This window comes from Canis lupus, chromosome 2, assembly GCF_011100685.1.
Source record: "Canis lupus familiaris isolate Mischka breed German Shepherd chromosome 2, alternate assembly UU_Cfam_GSD_1.0, whole genome shotgun sequence".
Classification (NCBI taxonomy): domain Eukaryota; kingdom Metazoa; phylum Chordata; class Mammalia; order Carnivora; family Canidae; genus Canis; species Canis lupus.
The window spans coordinates 72768153-72791888 of NC_049223.1; the positions used below are offsets into that span (position 1 = coordinate 72768153).

The 23736-nt window shown below is 41.7% G+C and overlaps 1 protein-coding gene across 5 annotated transcripts in view; it reads right to left on the reverse strand.

Annotated features, from left to right (window-relative positions):
* The window catches only part of ARID1A (AT-rich interaction domain 1A), a 69520-nt gene that overhangs the window by 39507 nt on the left and 6277 nt on the right, over window positions 1-23736 (reverse strand). For 4 of the 5 annotated variants that reach the window (XM_038531446.1, XM_038531443.1, XM_038531447.1 and 1 more), the window contains exons 2-4: window positions 4954-5166; window positions 3165-3617; window positions 1831-1947 (exon numbers count right to left, since the gene is read on the reverse strand). In XM_038531446.1, coding sequence (XP_038387374.1) covers window positions 1831-1947; window positions 3165-3617; window positions 4954-5166 — 783 coding nt within the window. Of the gene's footprint in view, window positions 1-1830; window positions 1948-3164; window positions 3618-4953; window positions 5167-7068; window positions 7226-23736 lie in introns of those variants that run through there. The other variant, XM_038531448.1, reaches the window with a different exon arrangement.

A 23736-nucleotide genomic window follows, 5' to 3' on the forward strand; every position in this document is an offset into this window, starting at 1 on the left:
CTATAGTAGAAGCCTGAGCTTGGGAATGCTCCTTGTGATAGGCTGCCCAGGAACAATCCTCCCCTGGGCCCACGAAGCTGCCAGTGCCTTCACTTCAGCAGGTCAAATCAGAAGCCCTGGATTTGACAATACAAGGCTCTCAACCCTTAGAAGACATGCAATGTGTTTGTATGCTAGGCTTTCTCAGGACTGAAAAATAACAAATACAGTTCTGCTGGAAGATTACTAGGAGCAAGCAGAAACTTTTTGATGGGGAACAACTTAAAACACTGACAAAAATCCACTGATTTGGTTTCTTGCCACAGTTGCACCTCACTCATTTAGCTACAGACCACAGATGATGAGGGAGTAGTTACATTTCTGACTGAATCAGGTTAAAAAACACATTCCAGTCAAGTTTGGGATGCAGAAAAGGACTGCAACAGTAATTAATGAAAAGGGAACAACAAGGGATTGCCTTATTCAGACATACCCTCACCCAATTCCTTAACTGAGAGTCAACAGTCTCAGGGTCCCATCTGACAGGGGCTATGCACCCTGGCCTGAGATGCCTGTTATAACAGGTACTGAGGGATCCCGTAGACCTTGCCCTATCCAGGTAATGCTCAGAGATCTTCAGGGAAAGCCACAAGAGGCTTTGTGATGAAGAGAGTTCTTGCCTCCTACCTATTCCTTAAAAATCCAGAAACCATTTTCTCCCAAGTCAGAAGAACTAAAGAGAAACCTTTGAGTAGAATCAAGATTTCAAAAGACTTATCTAGACATGTATGGCTGAATTTCTATTTACTAAAGCAGGATTTGTAATGGAAGGTTTGCTACCAACTATCTTATTAGATTTTAGAGTAGCCCATTTCATTCCTGTGCCCAGTAGATTAACTTTCAGAGCCTGTGTAACTTGTTCACATATACCACTAGAGCTAAGACTAGGGGTAAATGTTCCCAGAACCTGTCTACTATTATCTAGTTGGTACTATCTCTCAGGTATCAAATATAGTCCCTATGTCCTCTGAGGAGAGGATGAGAATGTCTGACATTAATGCAGTGCCCACAATGCATGAACACTCTATTTTGATCTATCTCATGTTAATAACCACCCCACAAAGTGGGTTCTTTAGGTTCATTTTACAGATGCAAAAAAGAAGGCATGGGAAGGTTAATAAGTGACTTGCCCAAGGCTACAGAGTTAGTGGCAGAGTCAAAATGCAGACTCAGGAACTCTGGCTCTAGAGCCCAAGCTTTTCATCATCAGACCATACTGCCTTTCTCAGGATACAGTCAGTCCATCCATAAACACCAATCAAGCATCTGGGCACCAAGCACTCCACTAGACAAAAGAACCTATTCACACAAAGGACCAGAAAAACTGCTTTTACTCAGCCCATGATCAGTGTGACATTCCATGCTGGATGCACCCCAGATCCTACCTCCTAGCCAAACATTAAGACAAAACCCTAAAAATTTAGCCCTCAAAAGTAAGGTCAAAATAACCCTAAAACTTCGCTCAACTTTGATGGAGAGCAGACAGAGCTTATAACATCTTCATCTTCTCTGTCCCTTACCTGGTCCATGCCTCAGAGCCCAAGATTTAAAAAACAAAACACAAAATTAAAAAAACTCTACAGAGATCACCAAACCTACTTCCCAGGCAGCAAGCCAAAACAGACATTCCACAAGTTATCCATAAATTTCTATTTAGAATTTTCAACCTGAATTCAAGAAATAGCTCATTGTTTATTTAGGCCACACCACCAAAACATCCAACCAGAAACCAGTTTTCTTTGCTTTTTTTCTCTGCTCCATCACCTTTCAGAGGTTGGCAAGAATACTCACAGGCAAGCTTGAGGGTCTTGACTGAAGACTCAGGTTCATATCTTCTTGTCCTCCCTTACTGGAGGTCATTGAGGGGGCTGAGGATGCCTGAGACCCAAATGAATCTTGAGATAACTCCTAAAATAAGAAAAACAAATGCTGTGAAGGCCTGGTACTGGTAAACCAGGCAAGCTTGCTTCATGGTAAAAGGGCTATAGGACTGACTGTCTCACGGAGGACAGGTGGGAGCAAGAAACTCCCCAAGTGCCCTCTATATTATCTGAAAGCAGAAAAATATAAGGTATGGCTCATAAGACAAGAATATCAATGAATACTGGGTGACATATGGAATTGTTCGATCATTATACTGTACACCTGAAACTAATTTAACACTATGTTAACTGGAATTAGAATAAAAACTTAAAAACAAAGTTGCTGGCTTAATTAAAAAAAAAAAAAGAATGTCAATAGTGGATTAAGACTCTGAACAGCACTGCTGACCATCTATCAGCACAGATAGCTATTCCTTGGGGTTAAATGCTGAAGTATGGCTAACTAGAAGTTTTATCCATCAAGGAATGAAAGCAATTAAAAAACAAAACCAAAAAAACAACCTCATGGTAGAATCTCTGCATTAAAATGAGTACTGCTTCCTTCAAAGACATTGCCTTAGGATAAGATATTTATTCCAATAATGGCCAGAATCATTAGTGGACCTGTCAGGACTCGGGTACTTCTTCTCATTTTTGCTCTTTAAAGAATAAAGCCCAAATTGTTATTTTTAGGCTTCTTCATCTACCTTATTCAGAGACATGGCTACAAACGTATTTTCGCTATTTCCTAAAATCAAATCCACCTTTAACAAATGAAAGGACTTGCCACCACTGAGAATATTCTAAAGAATGTAATGTGAGCTCTGATGGCAATTTCAAATGAAGGGGTCCAAAATATTTTGAGCAATAGCAGAATGTGATGGCAGTTGGAATGAAAGTACAGTATAGCCTCCTAAAGTAACTTTAAAAAAAAAAAAACACTCACTTGGATGATCAAGTTCTGAATGCTAGGTTATAAAATAAAAACAAAAACAGTCCCATTATCTTTAGTTTCTTATCTGTCTATGTAATTTTCCATTGCCTTATTTCTTCATCAGTAAGAAGAGCCACAGGTATTTTATGCAGTTAAGAAGGTTATGCCTTTATTAGTTCAATCAATCTAGTTAGCATGTTTACCCAGAGTTTAATTGGTTTTTAAGTGCACATTAGAGAACCAATTTGTATGGCAAAGTCCTCCTGACACCAAGCCCCGAGCTGCCTGTGGTCACACACGGGGAAGGGCGAGAGGCAGGGCCACCTTACCTGCGGCGGAGGGAAGCGCTGCTGGGAATAGGCAGTTTGCTGTGACTGCTGAGACTGGGGCTGAGGGTATGCAGCCTGCTGGGAGAGCGTCGAGGAGGCTGGCTGCTGAGGTTGCTGCTGCTGGTAGGGAGACTGTGCCTGTGGCTGTGAGTAGGGGGGCTGGCTCTGGGGGTGCTGCTGGGTGGTGGGCTGCTGGGAGGGGTATGGAGTTGGGGACTGCTGATGCGGAGGCTGGGATGGCTGCTGGGAATAGGGAGGCTGAGAAGCCTGGAGCTGTGGTGGCTGAGACTGTGGCTGCTGCTGATAGGAAGGCTGGGCGTGAGGGTTCTGGGACGGTGGCTGCTGGGAGTAGGGCGGCTGCTGCTGCTGGGGGTGAGGACTTTGCTGGTTGTAATATGGAGTTTGGCCCTGTTGACCATACCCACTGGGGCCTTGTTGTCCATAAGGAGGAATCTGTAGAAAAGGAAAGGATACTTTTAGCACAGACTCTTCTGGATGAATAAAGGTATTCCGTCAGAAGCTACAGTCTGAGGAGGAGTATAAAAAGCAGGTATGCCAAGCCTCCCATCTAGAAGATCCATGGTTTTTCCTACTATGCCTTTCTAAACCGAGCCAGGAAGGACAGCCCAGCTGGGTTACTAGTTGGTTTGTCTACAAGTGGACTGCATTCATTCACAGAAAACTTACACTAACATTTGGGCAACTTAACAAGAGTTCAAGAGCAGCCGTTTTCACCAATGAACTTCCTCTTTACCATGGTTTAAGACTGTTCTATAAGCATTAGGAATCTATATCCTAGCCACAACAAATAGTCAATAGCAGCCTGGCTAAGGCGACTGAAAACCTAGGGTTTAGTAACCCAGACAGCATGCAAATCACTAAGCTACTCTGGTTCTCTTTTCATTCAGTCTTCATTAAAAAAATATCTGAGAGCCTACCTGCTTACTTGTACCAGGCACAATTCTAGCATTTGCAGGGTGGGGCAAGGTGGGGTGTGTGTATTTGATAAATTGGCCAAAAGAAAAAAAAAACATCCAATAATATCCACCCATCTCTCCATCTTCTCATTGGAAAAAAACCCCCAAAAAACAAAAAACTCCCTAAAGTGACAGTATCCTATTTTCCACATTTAAGGGCATATTTTGCTAGAATTCTTAGAAGTAAAGTTAGGCTTTATATTCTATCCATCTCCGTTTTCAGTATGAGTATTACTCAAATATAAATGATAGAAAATGCTGTCAAAACAAAAAATGACAATAAAAAGATAATGGTGCAGATGGCCAGACAAAAGGAGATGAGGGAAATCTTAACATTTTTAACAGCACTGTTAGCATCACTACTGTTCAATCTTCCGCTTTTCTTCTATTCCCAGTCCCTCCTAATCATTTAAAATCAGATGCTATATATTGAAGACTTCAGGAAACATCAAAGGCCCTTTCCATCCCCAGGGCACACAATAAAGGGCTTTTCTTGATTGTAGTAGATAGGTGCCCAGCTCCTGCCTTTTTTCCACACCTCCTTCAGAGATCACTACTCAGTGGGTATCAGCAGGCCAACCAGGTCAAAGGACACAGATATGTACAGCCTGTGGCCAGGGAGCAGTTTTTCTTTGTGCATACATGGGATGATGCCCACAATCTTGGCCTTGTAAGTAGCATTGTAGCCAACTGAGCTCTTGGCCTATGCTCCTTTCGAGACGTTTAGATGCCAAAGACTCATTCTGATTCTACAGCTCAAGACCACATCCTGGACAGCAACAAGGGTTAAGGTAATTGGAGTCATCATCTACCTGCTGTGCATAAGAGAGGCCACCCATGGCACTCTGCGCCCGGCCTTGCATGGCCATCGGGTACCGCTGCGGGGTCTGGGACCCATATGGCTGCCCTGGGTACCCATGTCCTTGCTGCGGTCCTGATGAAGGTCCCTGTTGTTGCGAGTATGGGTTAGTCCCGCCATATGGCTGAGGTCTCATCTTGCCCATCTGATCCATTGGACTGGATGGCTACAAAATAAAAAGCATTTCATTAACCTGAAGCTTTGATAGCCTCTGGCCAATATGAACATAAACCCAAGCGTACAGGTCTGTATGCCACAAAGGAAAACAGTTACTGTGAAAAAGTAGTGGTACAGACCAGTAATCCTTGGGCAAGTCATTTAATCTTCCTCAGAACCTTGATTCTGCCATATGCAAAATGTGAATACCACCATGAAAGCTATGCACTACCTTTATAAGTGTGGTACTACTTGAGATCCAAGGGACAGGCCAGGTGTGGAGCAATGAATATATGTACTCTGTGGTGTAGAAAATCAGAACAAAGACCCTTCATTGGGAAAAGACGGTGCTGTTATACTCTGCCAAGATCTAATTCAACACCACCAAAACTAATGCTTCAATACTATAGTTGGGAATTCCCTTGTTTTTTTTGGGGGGGGGGATTCAAATATATAAGCATGTAGACTTTTCCATTCTTTAATAGTGGAATCTTTTTTCTTGCCTATCTGTAACCTGTTCACACTATGGCACAAGCACTTACATTTGTGCTTTCTTCCAAATAGATACTGTGGCTAAGTTATAGTTGTTGACTCTGAATTTAGAGCCTTGGGCATCTCAACTAAAAAGTTCATCTCCTTTAATATTCAAGAGTTTGAATGTGTACGGAGGATAGAACCTTTGTCTCCTTAAAGGACAAGATATAGAGGTACACCAATAATGGAAGTTCAAAATACAATTCACAAGTATTTGGCTACAAACACAGCTTTCTTTCAGCTCTTTGTGGGACAACAGATTCAATCAGCTCATTCACTTTCTGACACAATTCTATCCTATTGGATCTATATAGGTAGGACAGACCCAGCATGTTTTCCAGCCAGAAATACCTACCTATATCAATGGGGATAAGAGTAGGGGGTGTCTCTAAACACCTTAAATAGATACACCCAAGTTGAAGATTAGGCCTGGACTTGACACAAAACTTGAGAACTGAATCTTAAATTGGGAATGGGGAACAGATATTAATACTCTGGGCCTGAATATCATTAGCCCTGAAATTAAGGAGTTCAGTGGTTCTCAAACTTTAGCAGGCATCAAAATCACCTACAGGGCTTGGTAAAACATAGGCTGATGAGACTCATCCCTAAGGTATCTGATTTTACAGGTTCAGGGTCGGGCCTAGATTATATACTGGTAATAGTTCCATGGTGATTTTGATGCTGCTGGTCCAGAGGCCACACTTTAAGAACCACTGGTCTAGATTAAACTTAAGGTCCCTTCCTGTTACTGCTATTCAGTAGTTAATTTTCTATAACTTAAGGTAGATAAGACCTTAAAAAAACAACAAAAGCCCTCTAAGATAAGTGGAGGGAGGCACATTCAGATAACTGGTTCTCTGCACATTTCTTTTGGGGGCAGAGTACTACCTAAATATTTTTATAATAGAGGGAGAGTTGAACTGTCATGAGGAAAATGGGTAAGACAAAAGCCACAGAAACTCTTCTAAACACCAAGAGGGAAAAAGCAAAGGCAAATTCTTAGGCTGCAGCAAAGTCTGAGCTAAAAAGGTAACAGTGAAGATGGAAGCACCCTTCAAGTTTCTAAACTACCGTGAACCATAGTAATAGTAAATTGTATCCCAAATCACTACTGCATGTCAATATTACTAAAGTGATGTTTCTAACAATCCCACCTAAACAATATTTGCGCAAGTCCTCCCTCTGTATCAGAAGCCCCAAAAAAGTCTGTCATTAATTTTGGAGCTACATGAATTCTTTGGGGACTGTTTAGGAAATTCAAATTTAACAACAACTGGACTAGTGAGTAATAAATAGCATGTGGTCTTCCCCAGATACACTTAGCAATGAAGCCAAAACATCACCAGTCTATCCCATAAAGAGCTCAGGGGCTTACACAGCCACATTATGCTGCATATAACGACCAGATCCTCATCTCATCCCCAACTGCAGCTGCTGTCCATGTGGCCCTCAGGTGAAGAGACTACATTTGCTGAACAGAGAGACTAGCCCACTCTAGGTATCTCTGTCAATCCAGGTCTCCTCATAACACAAGAGGGGCAGTCATTACCATGGTTACTGTGGAGCTTCTAGAGCAGTAGCTATCAACCAGGGCTACAGATCAGAATTTTCTGTGAGGCCGCACAAATGCCTGGGTCTTTCCCCAGAGATTCCAACTTAGTGAAATCTGGAAGGGCTTGGGCTTCCCCACCCCTTCCACCCCTTAAGATTCTTGGCTGACTCTAATGTATACTATTAACTGAGATCTAGAGACACCCTGTCCAATAAAATTTTCTGTGACATGTGACAGGTATTTAAAAATATGGCTAGTGTAACTGAGAAACTGAATTATTTTTATTTACTTTTAATCAAATTCAAATAACCACATGTGGCTAGTGACTGTCATACTGGACCGCACAGTTCTAGAGCAATGCTCACAAATCGTTTTCATCTTTCCCTGTTCACCAATAGCTCCAAACTTCCTATTTATATCCGGTACAGTATTGCATAGAAACAGTAAAGAATGTAGTAAGTCTGTAAACTTGAGCTCAAATCCTAACTCTATCACTGTCTGATCTTGAACATAAGTCCATCTAAACAGAGAAAACTTTTTCACCTAAAATGCACATAACTTGGAGTGCCTGGGTGCCTCAGTCAGTTGAGCACCCAACTCTTGGCTTCAGCTCAGGTCATAATCTCAGGGTTGTGAGATCAACCCCCCCCCCCCCCGCCCCCGGGGCTCCACGCTCAGCAGGGAGTCTGCTTAGGATTCTCTCCCTCTGCCCCTTCCCCACCCTCAATAAATAAATCTTGAAAAACAAAAATAAAATGCACATAACACACTACACACAGTGCCTGGTATTTAAATGTCCAATAAGTAGTAACTATTATCGATAATGATAAATAGTGCTTCTGCCTGGCTCTAAAGCCCTCCACAGTGTGCTCCAGTTCTACACATTTTTCAGTTTCACATCAACCTAGGCATGCCTAGCTCTACACAATGGTATCCTGCCTCGCCCTCCTATCCACAATGGCTTTCACTAGCAGAAACAACCCTTCAACAGGAAGGCACTTCCCATTCTTCAACACACTCTCAATCTGCCACATTTCTAAATGTCCTAGAGTAAATTCAGTCAGAATTGTAAGATTTACCACTTCGTTGTCTAGTTAACTGACTGCATCTCTCAAGACTAGGAAGCCAGAGATTGGGTGTTTTTCCCTTCAAAGTCCTTTAGTGCAGAGCTAGGGGTCAGTAACTCCAATGTGCTAGGCTGCCCTACTGTAAAAAGTAGGTAGGGGACACTATGGGGAGAAAGCCCAGATCAAATCATCTAGCCATAGGGCCAGGGTGCACCCTAAACCAGGCTATGACTTTGAGGGAAGAAAAAAAAATGTGGATTGAACTGAAAGAAAAAAAGAGGGCAGGATGGAACAAACAGCCAAGGGAAAACAAGCACACTTTTGAGAAGATTCTTATGTGCCATCCTACACCAGAGAAGTCTTCAAACTGCAAAGACATCCTCAAACATACTGCTTAAAAACAAAAAGTCACCTTTTGCTCCCTCATATCTAGGTTCCTGTACTCCCAATGGAGGACAGTTACTTAAGAGGGGGATAGATAATAAAGGTTTCAAGGATTCCTCTATCAACTTTAGGAAATCTTTGTAGGCCAAAAATAAATGCAAGTCAAAGAAATTCTTATTCTAAAAATAAAATTAAGACATTTCCCCTTCCTGGACATCAGATTTCTGACCCCTTCCCTTCACCAAACATTTATCACCAACAGAATCAGCAGCATTGCAAACTAAAATATACTCAGTTCAAACAATCTGACTACTCTGGTCTCATGTCAAAGTTAAACATCTGTTCGTATCAGAAGAGGTAGAGACCTAACTCACACTTCTGACATTTAAAACTATTGTGAAAGATTTGTGATTTGTAGTTATAGATGAAATGCCATCTTACAATCTCTCATAACAGAGAAGGGGGCCTTAAATCATCACTAATCAGTTTTATTGAAAAATAGCAATTTTAAGCCAGAAAAATTCCTACTACATACAAGACAGAAAAGCCAGTATCAGCAGTCAAGCAGGCACCAAGGAAGAGGCAGGGGATGGCAAACACCAAACTCTGGTTGCAAAGAGCCAGAGATTCCACTCTGGGAATGATGGAGAAGAAACTCTTTCAATAGGAAACCACAGGAGTAGATTACTGTGATTACACTTCAAAAGCAAAGGCTCTGCCACAAAGACACATAAATGAGAGGAAAATGCTGTCATTTTGATCAGGAAAGTAGGGCCCCTTGCTATATACTCTCCTGCATCCATTAAAAAATAAAAATAAAAAAGAGGGAAAGAGCCATAAGGAAAAAAAAATCCAATTCCATCTACCACTTATCTCTTTCCAGATCACTGGCCATGTCACAAACTGTGTGCCAAATAAAACGCATCAGAAGATGCAGTTTAGGGGCATCAAAGGCAAGGATGCCTAGTAGGCTAGATCCTCTGAATATTCAGAACAGCTTGTTGACTAAGCATTTGCTTAGAGTCCCTCTATTCCAGGCAAAAGAAATTATATGCCCCTCCAGACCAGTGGGCTAATGGTGGGATCCCTTACAACTTCTTATTGCACCAAGGAAAGCCCTAACAACCCTCAGGATTCCTGAGATAGAACAAACTTCAAATTTTTCAAATTCTGACTGTGACTGAGAAGACAGCAGAGAAGACCACCCTCAATGCCCTCTTCCTTCAAACTTCCAAGTAGAAAGATACTATTCACCAAAATGTATCACACCATTCTGTAGTGGCACCAAGAAAGATAAACTTAACTTTCCTGAAATAAAAGTCCAACCTAAGAAAGCTCTGGCTTCAGTCTCAACCCAAAGATACAGAAAGGAAGTGACCAGGCAGCAAATGTTTAAGGAACCAGATTTGGTACCCAAAGACTGGAAAGAACAGGAGTAGAGATGGATGGGCCAGGGCTGCAGAAAAGGTGTCCATCAGAAACAAGCCTGGACTACCATTTGTTCTGTCATCCTAAATGCCAACTAGTTGGGGTCAGTATAAACTTAGTGCCATAACCTGGAATTTGGACATTTAAATATTATTTCTTACTCCTTGTGCTTTCAATTCATTCCTGGCCAGATTTGTTGTATGACTTTTAATAATAACAATAAAAAAAGGCATCCCTGGCTCTTTAACCGAAAGAACCCCCTAATTGATTCCCACAGTAATTAACCTGCATTTTACCTCAGAGAGCGGTAGTTAAGGAAGTCGGCACTGCTATTTATAACTCATCTCAAATTGAGGGCAGACTGCCTAAAATCTAACACATCCCAGCTGTACTCCTGTTTGAACTGGGGCCAAGGGAATTTTTTAAAGCAATCTTGGCACCGAATGAATGACACCAACAGTATGAGAGCGCGAGCGGTTGTGTTGTGGTGACGTAGCACTGGAGGTGGAATGGGAGGGGGCCAGTGTACTGTGATCCCTCTCGTGCACGCCTGCTGCTTGCTGAGTCCCAGTACAGTAAGCTGGGAACCGCCCACTGAGAGCCAAACACAGGAAAAGGCTTTTCCTGTGGAACGCCTTGAAGTGAGAAACACATGGCTAATCTGCATAAACGCGAAGCCACACCGCCCCTGCCAGGAAGGTTAGTGCTCGTAATCTCTGGCCATGAAGCTGGCTGCCTGGGAGGACTTGGACTGGGGCCTGATAACCCAGAAAGAGCCGAGAGAACAGATGGGTAAGGACCCCGGCAGAAAACAGCCCCAGGTCACGTGACTCGCCACATGGCCCCGCCAGCACAAACTATTGTCTGGCTGCGGAGCTCCCATACAAAGGCACCCGGCCTCAGCTTCCTGTGATTACAGGGACAGGCGGCAGCTGTTGATCCAGTTCCCGTTTGGGACCCTCCCCTGTTGAGGAGCATTCCAGGCAGGGACAAATATAAAAGGTAAGGCCTCTCCCAATCAACGCTTTCAGCTTCCCCCAAGCTCCACGTGGCTCCACTGGGATCCTAGGATGGACAGAGTAGACTCCCCTAAAAAGAACTACCCTTTTTACCTTGGTACACAATAATTAACCAGAGTAAATTATTCTCATTGTGCCCTCTTCCCCAGCCACATCTGTATCCAAACCTCTTCATCCTTTTCTTACTCTTCCAGTATTTCATGGCTGGGAAAATTGGTCAAGGACCCCTACCCAACCTGAAGAGAAATTGCCCAGAAACGTGCTTGTTTAGTTCCATCCTCAGATTCTGTCTCCTAAAATAAGGAGACTTCCTTTATTTTGTTTTGCATTTTAAGCAGTCAGGTTTCCCTACTGTTCATGGGCCTAGGATGACAATAAGACATTCCTTAACCTCCAATTTGGCCTCACCCAGAGACAGTATTTAAGATTTTTCTGAAGCTAAGCTGATGATAGGAAAAAAAAAAAAAAAAACCTCATCAGACCAACACCTGACCCAGGAAATCAAACCCACTCAGCCTAAAATTGTTATCCTCCTTAACCTGAGAATCACACCCCAAAATTTCTACTTTACGAGAGATGAAAAACAATTCATTCTAGTTCTAGTTCATTCAAGTTCTAAGCAACTGGTCATCTGCCTCTGGGAGAGAAATTACCACTATCACTGCAAAGAGGTATAAAAAAACTTACAAAATTCTCTAAGTGTTCAAATTGAATGTAAATTTAAAAATCCAACTCAATGAAAAGTTCTATCAACCCTATTCTGTTTACAGAAATGATTCTAGAAAATTAGGGCGTGTTCCTCCTTTGCAGACTAAGAACTCATTTCAAAGCCATCACCTGAAGCACCAGCCTAACCAAATCCCTAGGAGGGGCTGCACTCAGACATCAGACTTGACCTTCCAAACCATACTTGTCTCTAAAGTGATAGAGAACAAGGTGCCTCTCTCCCTGGCTCAGAGATATTTAGGCTAACTATGCTCTTTCCAAATCAGATGATCAGAGAAAACTCTCTAAGGGTAGAAAAAAAGAGACCAAAGAGGTAAATTATTGAATCACCTAGCAAACTCAAACAGATTATGAGAGCCAACTGTAATAACCACCTCACAGCTGTCCACCCAAATGAGGCATGCCAGAAAAACCACAACCAGGTGGCTGCTATTTTCTTTATTTCTTCTTTGGTTCCAGAAAGAGTCCTTCAAATAATGCAGCAATAGCACCAAACTAAAGAACTCAACAAATGATAAAGTCCTCATCCAGAGCACTTTCATTAGCCACCTTTCACAGAGAATATGCTCTTCTGAAAATGATGAAGATCACTTTTTTGAAAGGCCAAATTTAACCAATCTCTCCCATTTCCAACGAATTACAAAAGCCTCTGAGGAAACCACACAGCTTCTTGAAAAAGAATTCCTCTTTAGGTACTGCTTCAATCCCAGGTTTTAAAAACAGTAAGGCCCCAAGAAGATGATTAAACAGGAACTGAAATGCCATTTGATAAAATTAAACATCCTCTTCTTTACAACTTTTTAATCTCAAGAGTAAGGGAGCAGCACAACATGGTAAAGAGTACTAGACTAAAAGGACACCTGGGTCCTCTCCTAGTTCTCTGACCAACTCCCTGGGGTAGACTGGGGATGGCAGGGTGGGGGGAGGGGAGCGGTAGCAAAGTACTAACCAGGATGTACCTTAACCTCCTCAGCAACACAGTGGAATCCTGCCCTCCAGATTCTGAATCAGCAGCTCTGGGACAAGGCCAGGAATCTCCTCAGGCGATTCTCATGTCCAGTCTGGGAGCATTTGGGCCACATGCCCTCTTTCCAAAACTCCTCCCATCTCCAGTACCAAGGACTCTAGAACTCAGATCCACATTCAGTTTCCTTAACCAAACAATGGTCTAAAGAGGGCAGTGCCTGGCCAATAGAGAAACCACCAGGAATGCACCTCAGATTCCCAGATTCCCAAATAAATAAGCAGCATTCTCAGTCAAAAGCCAAGCTTTCCCAAATTCCTCTACCAAGTCCCTACATTGTCTTGTTCACCTAAACATGTATCACTAACATACTATATACTTATCCTGTTCATGTCTCTATCCTAGGCTAGACTATAAGCTCCAGGTTGGTAAAGACTTGTGTGTAAAACAAACTTTCCTTCTTTAAAAGTAGGAAAAGAAAGAGGACTGTGGAAGAGAAAGTGAAATTCTAGAGGCCTTGCAATTCCTAACCTCATTCTTGCAGAGAAAATGCTTTGGCCCTGGGTGGCCAGTCCTAAACAATGGTTAAGAGCTCTGCCTTTGCAAGGTCTTCGACTTCTCCATCCCTCAGTTTCTGCATCAACAGAATAGAGACAATAGTAGCACTCTTTAGGCTGAATGAACCGAGTTAATACATTAAAACAAAACCCTCTTCCTCAAACCAGTTGGACATACTCTGGCCTCACCCATCTCCACCAGGAATACACTTTCTTTAGGTATATTAGTATAGCTCTCTTCCACATCAAGTAACACTTTAACTTGGCCTTCCCTGGTGAACACATCTAAAATTTCAATCCCGTGGGGCACCTGGGTAGCTCAGTGGTTGAGCATCTATCTGCCTTTAGCTCAGGTCATGATCCCAGGATTCTGGGATGGAGTCCTATATTGGGCTCCCCGCAGGGAGTCTGCTTCTCCCCTCTGCCTAGGTCCCTGCCTCTCTGCGTCTCTCATGAATAAAATTTTAAAATAAATAAATAAACAAAATTTCAATCCTGCACACCTTAGACCTGGTCCATGATTAACTTTTCTCCTGAGCATGTATCACTAGAAGACTATGGTTTACTACTGATCTTGTTTAATGTCTATATCCTAGACTAGAATAGATAAGCTAGTGGGTATGTGTCAAGAGGTACTAGAGGTAGATGTGTGTTTAATTGTTATATCCTCTAGCACCCACAATTTTGCTATCAAGTCCTAAATTTCCAGAAACAAGGGTAGGCAACTAGAACACTTAAGGTCTGGTCACATACTCTCAAGACTAGAAACCCAAAGTGATCAACTAGAGGTTAACTAACAAATAGACTGAGGTTATGCCTTTTAAAAAAGAAAAAAAAGCACAGGCTTTGAAACTACTTTGAGCAAGTCACTTCCCTTGGCACCAGAACCATCCATATAATGGGGATTAAAAACTAACAAAGATATAAGACCATTGAAATGATTAAATATGTGAAATGCTTGTTAAAGTACCAATTCATAAACTACACATACAACAGACATTAGTTCCCTCTACCCTCAATAAGAGAAAAAGCAGAATAAGTTGGAAGCACTTTCAAAATACCAGCTTAAAAATCAAGAACATACAGGTCAGACATCAAAAGGGTTGACCAGTCCAGTTTTCAAGCTCTACCTACTTTCAGTCTGTTCTCCCAAAGGAATCCCAAGGATTCTCCTCCCAAGAATCCTGACAGTAAAGCCCAATAGTTTTCAACCAGGACAATATTAAACCCCTGAGAAGTGTTTGGAAATAAATGTATGCAAGTGCCTTTTTTTTTTTTGGTTATCACATCAACTCTGTGGTGCTACTGGCATTTATTACCTGGGGAGCAGGATGCCAAATGTCCTGCAATGCATCTCCACACAAAGAAGAGCCTCGATGAGAAACAATGGACTCTAGCCCATTACAAGTCCAATCTTAGATGGAGAATTTCCTGTAACACTTGACCCTGGAGCAGTGAAGGGAAAGGGAATCAGAACTGACCAGTACCCATCCCAAGAGCCCAATATTACAAAGCCACCCAGTAGCCAAGGTAATCATAAATAAAAATTCACTTTAAAAAATAGTTGGAAGATAATTTACTGAAGGTGGTACTTCTCCAGCACATTTATTACAATTATGGTTACTTGTAATTATTTACTTACATCTTTCCCCACTAGAAAGTACTTCATGGAGGCAGAAATTAGGACTCCTATGTTCACAACACAGTGACAGATACATTGTAGAAGTTCAGTAAGTATTTGTTGCATTACTGTAAGCAACCGGCAAATGGAAGGTAGGTACTCACAGGTTTTCCAATAAAAGTTCTGCTATAAGACTTCTTACATTGGCAAGTAAGTCAATACCAGGACTGGGCAATTAAGCGAGCTAAGAGAAAGTTATTTTCCTGAAAATTCCTGAGAAATGGGGAATATGATCAAAGTCTAGGAAATCTTGATGTATGCAAGAAAGATAGGTTGGGTTACTGCATCCCAATACATGCTCAATAATTAAAAACAATGTATAGACCTTGCTACCCACATGAGGTGGTATGAGTTGACACCAGTAAAAGATACTTCCTCCCACAAACCATTCTTTGGTGTTTCTACTAGTGGATGGACCACAAGCCGAACTGAGAGGCACAGGTTTTTAGATATTTTCTGCCCTGCTTACTTATCCCTTATCATTAAGTGAAATGGCACACTTAAGGAATACACGGAGAGACAAGGGTCGTGTAACGTTATAAACAGAGCTTCACCCAGGAGGGTACATAGCAACTTTTCAATAAAGACAACACTTCTAAATCACACCTACTTCTTCTGACCTAGTTTCTAAAATATTCTTCCTTCTCCCATATTAAACTGCTTCGCAGATAACTGCTCAAAAACAAACACAAAAGGCAAAGGCCAAAGCTGCTCCTAGTTGCAAAACTTTAAGGCCTCATTTGCTTTCTCTTTAAAAAGCTCTCATCCCCCCCACACACACACTCCTTTTATTTTATCTCTAACTCCAAACTTGGACTGGTCTTGCATGGGTTATATAAAAAGATCCCAAATTTCTCTAAGTGCACAGTTCTACATCCTGCCAAAATTTCTCCTTCTGTACTAAAAAAGGTATCTGTGACACATCACTGAGCTGTAGGAACTTGATTTACATGCAGTCGGAGATTCCGTTTGTCACCAATCCAATCAAGTCCTGTAAAGACACTGAGAAGCAGCAATGCCACTATGGTTATTTAATTCCTGGGGCTGCCTTGGACCACTTTCCAAATATGAAGGTCTTTCACCTGGTCCCCTTAAGTCTACTCTGAACTGAAACGGGGACAATCAAGTAAGTTAAAGAATGGCCCAGGGCACAGCCAACCTTATTAAGATTAGGTGCCTCCAAATCCTCAGGCTTTTTTAAGGTCAGCAATTCCCCAAATGAAAAGCCGTAGAGTCCTGTATGTTTTCCAGCTCTTTTCAGCTCCAAAAGTACATTGGCACCCACCTCCTCTATACCACTGTTCACAAGAATGTGTCCCAGAGTCCCTGGCTTCATCATTTATACCAGAAATATACTGAACCAGACCAAAGTTACCAGCTATCTTTTCTGAAGCTTATTTGTCTCTCTATTTGCTATCTCTGGCCAGTATAATCAAATTGAGATGGATACTTGGCATGCTAAGTTATATAAATCTAGCTAAAATTTATCTCTTCTTCACCACCACCCCCCTCCCCATCCCCAAGTCTGTTCTGGCTCATATACTCTTTGGAGATAGTCTTATTCAAGACTATCTTGATAGTCAGAATTCCCTTCTGGTGAATGTGTCTGGGTGGATGAACCCAGCTATCTCAATCTCATTTTATTTTAACCCAAAATACCATAATGAGACCACATATTGGTCACTTGAGGTTTTATGTAGGGGTTTTAAAGAAGCCGATTCAACATTGCTTTGGAAAAGCAAAAGATTCAAATCACAGACTAGAAAGAAAAACAATATGTTACAAATCTGTCCTGTACCAACACAACCCCATAAACAGACTAAGGAGGGCTAAGAAACAGTCTGCAGACCAATAAAGTGGGGAAAAGAGAGAAGAGGTAGAGATCATTTAGGAAAACTTCTGTTTATTAGTTAGACAAAGGCCTTTCCTGCCTCTACTTGGGCAAGTACCTCCAACAGAGGTAGAGAGAGACCAGGAATCTTTTCACTGAACTGATGTTGATCTGAAAGTGGTTTAAGTTGCATCTTCAGTACTTTAAAGACATTTTACCAGCTCTATGTGGTAAAACTAGGTCTCCATGTGCTCTGCATTCTACTTAGTTAGACACCACCAAAAGAGAGAATGAAAAAGAGAAAAAATAAGAGAAAAATCAAGCTAGAAGGCAGAGGGATGATAAAGTTTAAAACACACACACAAGCACACACAAAGAACATATGACTCCCTACTAGAATTATTTGTCTGTACCTACAAATGTCAAATCACAGATCAAACTGTCAGCACACTGCCTCCTAGAAGCCTTGGCCTTCATCGCAGCTGGGTCACGGTGATCACACCGTCACTCCTAGGCTAGGCTAGGAGGGAAAAGAGGCCTGGTACAAGGAAACTTGTAATGAGATCGATACAGAAACCACACCAGGCTTTCAGAAAGCACAATTGTACTAGAACACTGGTTCTCCACGAGGTTTTGCATTGTTACTGTTTATTACCTGACCATTTCTCAACTTCCATTTCTATGCCAAGCACAATCATTATTTATTAAGTTATACAACTGGGGACAGGTCTTGGCTCAAACGTTCACTCATCAGAGAGACCTCATCCACTTCAAAGATGGGCAGCTTGTATGGAGTTAATGTACAGGGTTTATTTGTTAGAACTTCACAACAAGGGACACAAAGAAAGGAATCACAGCAAAACTCTGGCTAGCCACTGGGGACTAAGGGGTGAGAGAGGGAGGGAGGTCATTAAGGATGACCTACCGAGAGACCACCAGATCACCACAGGCCCTGGTCTCAGATCAGCTGGCCATCACGAGCAGAAGGGACATCATAACATTTAACCAAAGCTCCCAAACTGGCCTATGAGCAGCATTTTCAAGAATCACTTTCTTAGGCAATTTACTTGGCTGGTCATACCTAGTGACCACACAGTCACCATCCTACAATGAACTTTTCCACCTTCATCAAACAACCAGTACCACAGATTCAGATTATCTTCATGCTACATGTCACCAAAGAGCTAAGAGAAATGCAAGGCAAGGAGTCCCCAAGCCCTATAAAGAAACAGATCTGTTCGGTCACTGGAGTTTATCATTATTGCATAGAAGATCCATCTCAAAAGTATTTCCTTTCTTCTCCCACAACCCCAAACACTTTTAACCTTTTCTCTATCCAGTAACTCTCTCACATCATGAGTGGAGCAGATACATCTGAAATATCAGCCTATGATGTAAACTGGAAAAAGCCCCTCAGGTAATTCAGATATACTCTGTAGCCCAGTTGAGCATAAATGCACCAATGTGGTAGCTCTAACTTGGGTATGCATCACAATGGCCTGGAGGACCTGTTAAAACACCCTGCTAGAGTTCTGGATTCAGTAGGTTTGGATGAATATTTGCATTTTTCTTTCTTTCTTTCTCTTAGCTACCTCCACACCCAGCATGGAGCCCAATGTGGGGCTTGAATTCATGACCCTGAGGATCAAGATGTGAACTAAAATCACGAGTCGGAAGCTTAACTGACAGAGCCACCCAGGTGCCCCTTTACTCTTCTAAACTGGGCCCAGGTAATGCTGATGCTGATGTTAGGAACCCCATAGAGAACCACTGCACTAATCTATTTCTCAAACTAGAACAAGTACTTAATAAAAAAAATTTTTTAAGCATTAATATAACTTATATTTAGCTAAGAACTATAGGATAGGTTTTAATTCAGTGAAGACCAACTGTCTTTAACCCATCAGTACTATCCCACTCTCAAGCAGGGGCCTCTCTACCAACTAGGAGTCATGTTCAAGTTTTATTTGATAATAGTACTTTCATATATCTTTTTAATACTTATTAAAGCCTGGTATTTTTTACCTCATTATATAGTTGAGGATACAGATTCAAAGAAGTTAAGTGACTTACCTAAAGTCACACAGCCTAAGGGAACTTTAAACTTTGGTTATAGAGCTGTTTCTGCCATGGAACTTTGTGTGAGGTACTTAATCTTTATGTGTTCACTTTCCCCTAATGGAAATTAAGACAATAATCCTTGCCTCTCCTGCAAGTGCTCCAAGTCATAGAAAGTAAAATCACTCTGCAAATACTCCCATAATGCAAGTTACTCTCACTTTGATCTAAGTGAAGGACTCTATGAGCCTCAATCCCACCCCTACCCTCACTCTACTCAAAGATCCCTCTCGAAAAGAAAGTGGCTTGAGGATCAAATGTTGCCAATTCTTACCATTGAGATGACATGGCCATTTATCAGAAACTTAAATAAAATTCTAGATGGACAGAAATTTAGGCATAATGTACAACTGTAACTAAAGGCTTTTAGGGCAGCCCCAGTGGTGCAGCGGTTTAGCACCGCCTGCAGCCAGGGTGTGATCCTGGAGACCCGGGATGGAGTCCCACATCAGGCTTCCTGCATGGAGCCTGCTTCTCCCTCTGCCTGTGTCTCTGCCTCTCTCTCTCTCTGAATAAATAAATCTTAAAAAAATAAATAAATAAAGTATCCGATACTGAAAAAATCAATTAAAAAAAATAAAGGCTTTTAATCTTTCACCCCATTTAAGAGTTCCAGGCTATTACAAAAATAATGTCCCAGTAAGTCTTAGTGCTTAAATAATTTATTTTGAGGAAACAAATTTAGTATTTTATGTTACAGCTCTAGAGAATCAGACAAACCTTTATTCATATCAGAACTCTACCTTTTACTAGCTTTTTGCCCTTGGGCAAATTTCTCATTTTTACTCTATTTCCTCATCTGTAAAGTGGGAGGAGTAACAATACAACCCACCTGTTGTGGTTTTGAAGATTAAATAAGTAAATTCATGGAGAGACCCAGCAAAAACTTGGCTCACTGTTAGGTGCTCAAATGCATGGTCGCTGTCATTAATACTCACCTACATCATGCCATCATTTGAAAACTGGGATCTCAGTGAGATTCTCAGCCTATTCCCAGACCAGGACAAAATTATATATCAACTGCCTATAGAACTGTTCCCCAAATCCTTTATAATAGAGTTATCTCTTGCAGCCAGATTCCTAAACAGGTAAAAAGTTAGAGGCCTATTAGTGGTGGACTAACCCAAGAGCTCTACCACCTTAAGCAATCTGTATGCATCAGACAAGACACAGTAACAAACAGCAACTAATTCTCACATTTCTGCTCAGGTGATTTGTTCACTAAGGACAAGTGAAAGCCATAATAAGGTCTACCCAGAGAGAGGGGGAAATCACTGTTCAAGAAGAGCCCAAAGACATTTTTGTTTCCTCTAAAAGGAAGTGCCCAGCACTATGGAGCCTTTAATCATCTACCACGTGGCTGAACTCACATTCTGCTTAAAGTCAAAGTATACCAGGCGTAAGTCAGTTGAGAGTAAACAGCTGGACCCAGATGCACTCATGCCCAGCAAGCAAGTTGTGACCTCAAGGAAAACAGGAGGCAAAATAAAAACCACCAAGCACACAGCAAAATGGGTTTTTAAATGACTGATATCACACCAACCCCTAAGCTCCCCTGCTGCCGTCATGCTGGTGCTAGATCTTGAGCAGGGAGTTCCTTTTAACAGAGATGTCTATAAACAAGCAAGCTGAAAGCTAACAAGTTTAAGAGGGAAAAAGCATACAAAAATCTTGGCTGCCGGTGATGAGCCACAGAAAATCATGAATGTGCCCGTGCCAAGGGAGGAGGAAGTCTAATATCTAACATCGCAGACTTGGGAACCCAGAAGCAATGAAGCCATAAGGAAGCCCAAATGCAAAAGAGGAAAAAAAAGCACATGGCACATTTCCTCTTCATATGTGTGGCAATTTAAGCAGCACTCGGCCTGCGGAGCACATAGCCCCGGTACCCAAAGCCCCTTAGTATTTCATATCAACATTAGCTTCCTGGAGGGCGACAAAAATCTGTCCTGGATTACTGGGTGATTTCTAATATGTACCATAACCAACACTAAGTCAACATTTTAGGGATCAAATTTCCTACTCTGCAGCATGTTGGAATGCATTCTTGGCATTAGACTTCTCATTGCACTACACCCTTAGAAAATCCAGAAGCCACTGGGAAATAAAGACTCAACCTGTCCCAAGACCATCTTCTAGTATGTATAAATGACTAACAAAAACAAATGAAAGTTCATTCAGATGTCCTTTTACATTCAAAAAACTAATTCCATCCCACTTGAATGGGAGGAGGAACAATTTCAGAGAAGGATACTCAAGGTATGTTAGGTCAACATTCACCCTAACTTGGATTCCTCTAAAACCTAGATGAGACTAAGGAGTTCATCTCAAGCCCCTACTCCCCTGCTATCCACGGCAGATGAACCACTGTGTCCCAATTTCGAGTTACTAGAAACTCGCTTTACAAAATGCCAGAATGGCAAGGCAAAAGAAATTGGAAGAGAGATTTCTAAACTAGAATCTGTATTCCAGACTCCATACTTGCATACTGGAACAGTGTAACCTGGCCTTCTCTTCCAGGTAAAAGCACTGTAGCAGCCTGGCACTGGTCTCTCCATACATCTTCAGCTGTTAAGCATGCACCTACAGCCCTTGAAAAGTGCCAAATCATGTGTGGTCCAGTTGCACATGAACCAGCAGGTAAAGAGAAACCAAAATCACTGCATTTCAGAGGCTCCCGTAAGGAATAAGCATGTGTTTGCAGCATTTATGAGCTTCTTGGCCACAGCCAATCTAATCAAAAACAATATTAAAGGCTACTTCTGTGAACAGATGGGCAAACTGCATATGTGCAGGCTTACCCACCCATCAACCCTCAATATAAGGTCTGATCCAAGCAACTCAGCTTCAGCACAGCTCCCAATTCTTTAGAAATAGCAGCAGCCTAAGTGTCTGGACAGGTACTTCATAGCTCTTGTTTTATTTAAGAAAAGTCAATTAACTCTGCCAAAAAAAGAAAAAAAAACCCAAGCTCTCCAACTAAAGTTGAATCGTCGTCACTGCAGAGTTGTCCAGGACACACTACTCTGAAGGTGACAAGACCTTCCAAACCCAAAATTACTACAAAAGAGCCCCTGAAACTGGCCAAGAACTTGGCAGGTTGTACTAAAGGCCCCACATAACCACAAGAACCACTAAGACCCTGGAGCCACTCTCTTTCACGGAATTTTATAGTTACAGTCCAAATTCTCAAAGTCACTAGAATGAAGCAACTACGGGTCTGGAGATGGTTGTGTAACGTGGTTCCTATAAAAGCCCATGGAACTCAGGGTAGCATTATGAAAAAGCAAATTAATATTTTAACTTTCCCCCTCTTGAACATTAAACTTCATGAAACACTGCCTCTGAAAAGCTGTCCCGGGTTAACCTTGCCCAACTTTGCTCCTTTATTCTTGAATTCCTTCAGCCCATACACTTCGTTTGGTCTATACCAATTTATAAACCCTGCTTTGCAAGTTTTCCAGATGTGTGCATATAAGCATGTTTCGCCAAGAAAATGAAATTCCTCTGAAGCAGTTTCTAAGTCCCTTCCTAGTATCTAACTGGTGTGTTCACACAGGGCTATTTCCTACTCCCATTTGAATCTCCAAATCCCCTTGAGCTAGAAATCATACTCTCAGTGACAAGCCTCATGTTCTAATACTCTTTTAACACCACAACACTGAGAAAGGCCTGGGCAACCAATGTCCATGTCAACCTAAGTTTTTGTATTTTGTTTTAAAACAAGCTGATAGCCTTTGGTAAGTTAGAGGAACCTAAAAATTATGGTCAGGGCCATAATAACATTCATATTCCCTACTACTATGCTAAGTCAAACAGGCATTTCCAGGACTCTGGTCTATAAAAACACTTCTTGTGAAGAAAATTCGTGTCAGAGTCAATGGATTTTGTTTAAAAAGAGACTTTGAGAAGATAAATATGGTTATCTCACAAGGCTACCAAAGCAGAGTACTACAGGCACACAGCTAAAATACTTCTAAAATATTTCTTCCTCCATAAAAAGAATGTTTCACTGAAGGAACCCAGAAATGTTTTTAATCCTAAAATGGCAATTTCAAAAACAAAGATTGAATCTACCCATATAACCCTTCAGGCAGGATCTAGTGAGTCCCCAAACATTTGGACTTTGTACTAAAAACCCAGGAACCTGGGAGCATTAATTTTAATATATGTATGTATGATGCACAGAAGGAGTCCAGTAAAAACTATACAATAAACCCAACCTGTAAAGTGGGCTTATAATTCTGAGAGCCACAGCAAAACAGAAGCCGAGGACGACCCAGAAGCTGCAGTATCTTTTTTTCCCCTCCTTTCTGGTATTCCAAAAACGCAAACCCAACCCTAAAAACATCTCACCAAACTACAAAACCTTTCCGAAAGAACGAGGCTCATAAGTCAAACTCAAAGTCTCATAAACCAAGTTTTTGGAGCACACTTACCTCAATACTGAAACTTAGAATCTTCTTTCCAAACTTCTGTTTATTTTTACTCTGAAACTGCAATCCATTTTGAACAGGGGCTCCATTGCCCTGAACTTAGCCTAGAGCCAGGACCATGGAGGCTTCTCTTCGAGGGCAGCATCTTTTCACTTCCAATCTCTTTTAGATCATCTCTCCGTGTCTCCATAACCCCAGTACTACCTCTTCCCTACCCACATTTCTTTTTCTCCAATGTTATTTTATTCCACCACATGAGAACAGACTAGCATTATCTTTG